This window comes from Arachis ipaensis, chromosome B7 (assembly GCF_059453495.1).
Source record: "Arachis ipaensis isolate K30076 ecotype BB chromosome B7, ASM5945349v1, whole genome shotgun sequence".
NCBI classification, from domain to species: domain Eukaryota; kingdom Viridiplantae; phylum Streptophyta; class Magnoliopsida; order Fabales; family Fabaceae; genus Arachis; species Arachis ipaensis.
This window is the reverse complement of record NC_142442.1, coordinates 74,681,025-74,688,853: the sequence shown is the minus strand read 5'-3', so window position 1 is coordinate 74,688,853 and position 7,829 is coordinate 74,681,025. Positions and strand designations below refer to the sequence as shown.

The 7,829-nt window shown below is 39.2% G+C and overlaps 1 protein-coding gene across 1 annotated transcript; it reads left to right on the top strand.

The window, feature by feature from the left end:
• The first annotated feature begins 3,544 nt into the window (after positions 1-3,544).
• Positions 3,545-4,351, top strand: LOC110265083 (uncharacterized). Its single transcript, XM_021107847.1, has one exon. The coding sequence runs from the start codon at positions 3,545-3,547 to the stop codon at positions 4,349-4,351; it is 807 nt and encodes a 268-aa protein (XP_020963506.1).
• Positions 4,352-7,829: the final 3,478 nt, after the last annotated feature.

Genomic DNA, 7,829 nt, shown 5'->3' with positions numbered 1-7,829 from the left:
ATTAAAAATGAAAACAAAAACAAATAAACAAGCAAAAGAAAAATATTTACAATAACCAATAATAAGGCACACGTTTGCAATTCCCCGGCAACGGCGCCATTTTGATGAACTGATTTCCTATCGGTAAAGAAATTCACAAATATAATCGCGCTGTAAGTATAGCTCCTAAACCAACAGAAAATCTTTTCGTACAAACATTTGGTTGTCACAAGTAACAAACCCAATAAAATTTATAAACCGAAGTATTCAAACTTCGGGTCATCTTCTCAAGGAATTGCAAGGAAGTATGATTTATTATTGGTTATGAAAAACAGTGTTTTTGGGTTTTTAAAAGATTTTAACAAGGAACATAAATTGCAGGAATTAATAAATTAATATCTAATAAAACTCTTGGCAAGGTATGAAAATCTGGAAGTCCTATCCTAGTTATCCTTATCGATGGTGATGAGAATTGAGTTTTAATCCCACTTAGTTAACCTTTACTAAAGTAAAGGAAAGTCAAGTGGACTAATTAGTTTGATCCTCAAGTCCTAGTCAATTCCTAAGAAAGGACTAGAGTTATTGGAATTCAATTCAATTAGCAACAATAACAATTATCAATCACGATGAGTTTGATAACTCAAGAGTCTCCAATTAATCAATTAAAACCATGAATATAAAAATCTAAATAAGAATCATAAATCTGAAATACCTCAATTTATATTAAATAAAGAAAATCCTAACATGAATGGTTCGTAAGCCAATTTGGCAGCATAAGTAATCAACAAATAAAAGCACTAAAGTATCTAAAAGTAAAAGAGAAATATAAAGTAAAAGGAATATTGAACCTGAGAGGAAGTTAAAATCCTAAATCCTTTAAGAGGAATCCTAATCTAAAACCTAAGAGAGAGGAGAGAACCTCTCTCTCTAAAAACTACATCTAAATTATGAAAAGTGAATAATGGAAGACCTCCTCATGAATGGATGCATTCCCCCACTTTATAACCTCTAATCTGTGTTTTCTGGACTTGGATCTGGGCCAAAAGGGTTTCAGAAATCGCTGGGGGCATTTTCTGCAGTTTCTGCACGTGGCGTCTGTCACGTGTCCGCGTGGGTCACGCGATCGCGTCATCTGGAAGTTTTTCTTGTCACGCGTTCGCTTGTTCTGCTCAAGGCAAGCGTCCGCGTCAGTCACGCGTTTGCGTCGCTGCCTTTTCGCGCTAGGCACGCGGCCGCGTCGTCCATGCGTTCGCGTCGCTGCCCTTTTCTTCAAAACTCCATTTTTGTGCTTTCCTTGCATTTTTGTATGTTTCCTTTCTGTCCTCTAAGCCATTCCTACCTTAAGAGATCTGAAAATACTTAACACACAAATCACAGCATCGAATGGTAATGAAGGGTAATTAAAATTAATATTTTTAAAGCATAGGAAACATGTTTTTCACATATATCACATAATAAGGAAGGAAAAGTAAAACCATGTAATTTACATGAATAAGTGAGTGAAGGATCGAATAAATCACTTAAATTGAGCACAAAATACATCATAAAATATGGGTTTAACATTCACCCTCAGGTACTGTTGGTGAATTGGTAGGAACCCTTTCACTACCTCCAAAGGCTAACCGTCTCCGAGCGTGCCTAAGATGTGAGATAGTTCTCTCAATTTCCAGATCAAAAACGGCTAAGCTCAGATCCAGTAGTGAACACGTCATTCAATGAAAGAAGCATAGAGTTCATGACAATAAGATGCACTAAACAAAGATTAATCCTAACTCGCAATTGAACTAGCAAACAATCAAGGAAAAATGCAAGTATTCACATATCAACATATTTACAGTAAGCAAAAACATGGCACACATATACAACTCCCCGGCAACGGCGCCATTTTGATGCGCGATATTTTGTCGGTATAGAATTTTCCAATAGAATTATGTCGTGAGTATAGTCTAAACCAACAAGCTATAACGCATCAAACATAGAAAATGTGTCACCACAATTCAAAATCAATAATCGGGAGTAGAGTCCCCGAGTCGTTCTCCCTAGGAGTTGCCCTAAGATGCACATCATTGGTTAGGAGTTCTCTTGGTAGTTTGAAGTTGAGTACAAGAAAAGTAAATGAACATGAATGAAAGCAATGAGCAATTAGCAATTGGACTAAAGGAAACAAGAACTTAAGCTAGCAAGTGAATGATTATCAATCAATGTAAAATCCTTGGCTAGGGTTGGGAATTGGAATTCCTATCCTCATTGCCTCCAACAATTGTGATAAGAATTAGTTATTGCTCCACTTAGTTAACCTCTAACTATGAAGGAAAGTCAAGTGGAGATAATCAATTTGAATCCACAAGTCCTAATAAAATCCTAAAGAAAGACTAGAGTTAGTGTCATTCAAATCAATTAGCAATGTCCAATTATCAATCAACAAAAGGCTTGGACAATTCAAGTGTCTCCAATTATCCAACCCCTAAGCCAAGAGTGAAAATCTACTCCATAGCTATAGTTGACATTTTCTCAAACACTTGGTGAACAAGAATGAAAGGCATTGTGAAATTGAGAAGAGAAATTGAATTTAAACTATCTAATACAAGCAATCAACAATAATAAAGCAATTAACAACAATGAACATGAAATTCCTCAATTCATTAATAGAAATCAAAGTAACAAGATCCAAATCTAAGATCTACAATACTAGAGTAACAAGAACACTAGATTGAGAGTAGAAGAGTGAGATCTACAAATTAGAACAAAATAAAATTGAATCAAATTCAGATCTAACCAAAGGATCCAAGTGAAATTGAATTTGAGAAAGCCAAAACCTAGAGAGAAGTTAGAGTTTCTCTCTCTAGAAACATGAACTCCCTAAAACTCTAGCTAGAAAAGTGTCTAATGTGTCAATCCCCCTTCAAGCCTTGGTCCTTTGGGTCTTTTCCCTCTAGAATTCAGCTCAAATTGAGCCTGGAGCTCCTCAGAAATCGCCAGCCACGATTTCACTAAAGAAGTCACGTGCCGAGCGTCACGCGTATGCGTCGTCTGGGTTTTTATGATCCACGCGTACGCGTCAAGCACGCATACGCGTCGATGAGAATTCTGCCCAGCCACGCGTCCGTGTCGGTCACGCGTGCGCGTCGGTGCTAATGCTCCAAAGCTCTATTTTTCATGCTCTTTCCACTTATGCATGCTTCCTTTCCCTTTTTTAGACCATTCTTGCCCCTATCAACTCTGAATCACTTAACAAACAGATCACGACATCGAATGGTAATAGAGAGAAATTAAAATATAGCTTATTTAGGGCCTAAAAAGCATGTTTTCAACCATTAAGCGAAATTGGGAAGGAAACACAAAAATGTGCATTTTATATAGATAAGTGTGATAGAATATTGATAAAACCCCCTAAATTCTACACAAAATAAACCCTAAAATTGGGGTTCATCAATTTGCTAAAGGAAAAGGAAATCGTAGTAAGATTTCTCCGAATTTGACTTGTGTGCGTTGTGGGCATTTTCATCCGTATGACTCTTGCATGATTGGTTTACGTGGTTGCTTCAACTGTGGGTTTCCTGGTCATATGGCAAGGGATTGTACTCGCGGGAAGAACCTAAATGCGGGTCAAGGTCAGCACCAAGGTCGAGTCTTTGCTTTGAACGCCAAGGATGCTTCTAAGGTGGATCCGTTGATGAGAAGTATATGTCTAATTGGTGATAAAACATTAATTGCATTGTATGATACTGGAGCTTCGCATTCATTTATTTCATTTGCTAAAGTTGAGGAGTTAAGCTTGAAAGTGTCAGAGTTAGCCTTTGATTTACATATACATACTCCGCATCAAACAGTTATGACTAGGTCAAGGTGTAGGCAAGTACGTTTCAAGCTTGAGGGTAGAGACTTCATGCATGATTTGATCTGTTTACCAATGATTGGGTTGGAGATGATATTGGGGTTTGATTGGTTGTCGAAGAACCGAGTTTTGTTGGATTATTTTGAACGGTCGATTCAGTTTATGCCGGAAGGAGAGAATGGAACGGTGGTAGCTGCGGGGTATTACTTGAACTCTGTAATGGTGCACTGTAGTGGGAAGGAGTGTCAGGGTTATATCCTGTTGGCTGCTAATACGTTGGGTGATGCCCAAAACTTGGATCAGATTCCAGTAGTTAAAGACATTCCAGAGGTATTCCCAAAAGATATCCTTGAGTTTTCACCTCAAAGGGAAATTGAATTTGTGATTGAATTAGTGCCGGGAGCCAGACCAATGTCGATTGCATCGTATAGAATGGCTTCGATAGAGCTAGCAGAATTAAAGACTCAGTTGGAAGAGCTTCTGAACAAGAGGTTCATTCAACCGAGTGTATCTCCGTGGGGAGCGAAGCTTTATTAGTAAAGAAGAAGGATGGAGGAATAAGATTGTGCATGGATTACCGACAGTTAAACAAAGTGACGATGAAGAATAAGTACCCGCTGCCAATGATAGATGACTTGATGGATCAATTGCAAGGAGCCAGAGTATTTTCCAAGATTGATTTGAGATCCGGTTATCATCAAATAAGGGTGAAAGAGGATGATATCCCTAAGACTGCATTTAGGACATGCTATGGACACTACGAGTTTGTGGTGATGTCCTTTGGGTTGACGAATACACCTGCTGTTTTCATGGATTACATGAACAGAGTCTTTCATCCATTTCTGGACAAATTCGTGGTGGTTTTCATAGACGATATCTTAGTTTATTCTAAGACGGCAAAGGAGTATGAGGAACACTTGAGGATTGTGTTGCAAATCTTAAAGGAACGGAAATTGTATGCTAAGTTGTCGAAGTGCGAGTTCTGGAAGGAGGAAGTAAAGTTCCTAGGTCACGTGGTGAGCAAAGGAGGGATAGCTGTAGATCCTTCTAAAGTAGAAGCGGTGATAGAATGGGAAAGGCCAACGACAGTGATGGAAGTCTGAAGTTTCTTAGGATTAGCCGGATATTACCAGAGATTTATTGAAGGGTTTTCCTGGAGTGCGCTACCGATGACGAAATTAATAAGGAAGGAGGTGCCTTTTATATGGACGTTGGAGTGTGAAGAGAGTTTTCAAACTTTGAAGTAGAAGTTAACCTCAGCGCTAGTTTTGATTTTACCGAAACTGCATGAACCGTTTGAAGTATACTGTGAAGCGTCACTGAAAGGTTTGGGTTGCGTGTTGATGCAACACCGAAATATAGTGGCTTACGCATCGCATCAGCTAAGCCCGCATGAGGTAAATTACCCAACTCATGACCTGGAATTAGCAGCGATTGTGTTTGCATTGAAGATTTGGAGACACCACTTGTACAGAGTAAGGTTTAGCGTCTTTTCTGATCATAAGAGTCTCAAGTACATCTTTGATCAGAAAGAGCTTAATATGCACCAGAGAAGGTGAATGGAGTTGCTTAAAGATTATGGTAGCAGACGCTTTGAGTTGGAAGTCCTTGACAATAGCTTGGATGAGGATTAAGGAAGAGGAGCTAATGGATAAGTTTGTGGATCTTAAGCTAGATATTGGTGAAGTTGCCAGAAGAGCTTGCTTGAATCAGTTGCTGATCTTGAGTACCTTTAAAACAGAGATTCAAAAAGCTCAGCAAGATGAGCAACAACTTCAACGATTGTTTCAACCAGTTGGTGATAAGAGGCATAAAGAATTCACTAAGGATGGTGAAGGATTATGGAGATACAAGGGAAGGATTTGTGGTGCACAAAATCACAATCACACTTTTGCAATTCCGCACAACTAACCAGCAAGTGCACTGGGTCGTCCAAGTAATACCTTACGTGAGTAAGAGTCGATCCCACGGAGATTGTCGGCTTGAAGAAAGCTATGGTTATCTTGTAAATCTTAGTCAGGATATCAATAATTCTCAGGTTTAATTGTAAAAAGTAAAAGAACATGAAATAAATACTTGTTATGTAGTAATGAAGAACAGGTTGAGGTTTTGAAGATGCTTTGTCTTCTGAATCTCTGCTTTCCTACTGTCTTCTTCTTCATGCATGCAAGGCTCCTTCCATGGCAAGCTTTATGTTGGGCATCACCGTTGTCAATGGCTACTTCCCGTCCTCTCAGTGAAAATGTTCCAAATGTGCTGTCACCACACGGCTAATCATCTGTCGGTTCTCGATCATGTTGGAATAGGATCCATTGATCCTTTTGCGTCTGTCACATGCCCAACACTCGCGAGTTTGAAACTTGTCATAGTCATCCCTTCCCAGATCCTACTCGGAATACCACAGACAAGGTTTAGACTTTCCGGATCTCAGGAATGGCCACCAGTAATTCTAGCCTATACCACGAAGGTTCCAATCTTAGATTAGAAACCCAAGAGATACACATTCAAGCTTGATTTCATGTAGAATGGCGGTGGTTGTCAGGTACGCGTTCATTGGTGAGAATGATGATGAGTGTCACGGATCATCACATTCATCAGGTTGAAGTGCGAATCAATATCTTAGAATAGAAGCAAGCGTGATAGAATGGAAAACAGTAGTAATTGCATTAATTCATGAAGAACAGCAGAGCTCCTCACCCCCAACAATGGGGTTTAGAGACTCATGCCGTAGAAGATACAATATGAAACGTGTAGAATGTCATGAGGTACAAGATGAATTACTAAAAGTAGTTTTTATAGTAAACTAGTGACCTAGGGTTACAGAAAATGAGTAAGCTAGGGTGTTTAGTGTAAAAATCCACTTTCGGGGCCCACTTGGTGTGTGATTAGGCTGAGCATTGAAGCTTTCATGTGTAGAGACTTTTCTTGGAGTTAAACGCTAGCTTTTGTGCCAGTTTGGGCGTTTAACTCCAGCTTTTATGCCAGTTCTGGCGTTAAACGCCAGAATTCTTAAGCTGACTTGGAATGCCGGTTTGGGTCATAAAATCTTGGGCAAAGTATGGACTATTATATATTGCTGGAAAGCCCTACTTTCCAACGCAATTGAGAGCGCGCCAATTGGGCTTCTGTAGCGCCAGAAAATCCACTTCGAGTGCAGGGAGGTCAGAATCCAACAGCATCTGCAGTCCTTTTTCAGCCTCTGAATCAGATTTTTGCTCAGGTCCCTCAATTTCAGCCAGAAAATACCTGAAATCACAGAAAAACACGCAAACTCATAGTAAAGTCCAGAAAAGTGAATTTTGAATAAAAACTAATAAAAATATAATAAAAACTAACTAAAATATACTAAAAACATACTAAAAATAGTGCCAAAAAGCGTAAAAATTATCCGCTCATCCCAACACCAAACTTAAATTGTTGCTTGTCCCCAAGCAACTGAAAATCAAATAGGATAAAAAGAAGAGAATATACAATGAATTCCAAAAACATCTATGAAGATCAGTATTAATTAGATGAGCGGGCTTTTAGCTTTTTGCCTCTGAACAGTTTTGGCATCTCACTTTATCCTTTGAAGTTCAGAATGATTGGCTTCTATAGGAACTCAGAATCCTGATAGTGTTTTTGACTCTCCTAGTTAAGTATGTTGATTCTTGAATACATCTACTTTATGAGTCTTGGCCGTGACCCTAAGCATTTTGTTTTCCAGTATTACCACCAGATACGTAAATGCCACAAACACATAACTGAGTGAACCTTTTCAGATTGTGACTCAGCTTTGCTAGAGTCCCCAATTAGAGGTGTCCAGAGCTCTTAAGCACACTCTTTTTGCTTTGGACCCCGACTTTAACCGCTCAGTCTTAAGTTTTCACTTGACACCTTCACGCCACAAGCACATGGTTAGGGATAGCTTGGTTTAGCCGCTTAGGCCAGGATTTTATTCCTGAGGGCCCTCCTATCCACTGATGCTAAAAGCCTTGGATCCTTTTTATTACCCTTGCCTTTTGGTTTAAAGGGC

Bases quoted from the DNA above. Each gene is read 5' to 3' on its own strand.
- LOC110265083 (XM_021107847.1), top strand. From the start codon at position 3,545: ATGGCAAGGGATTGTACTCGCGGGAAGAACCTAAATGCGGGTCAAGGT.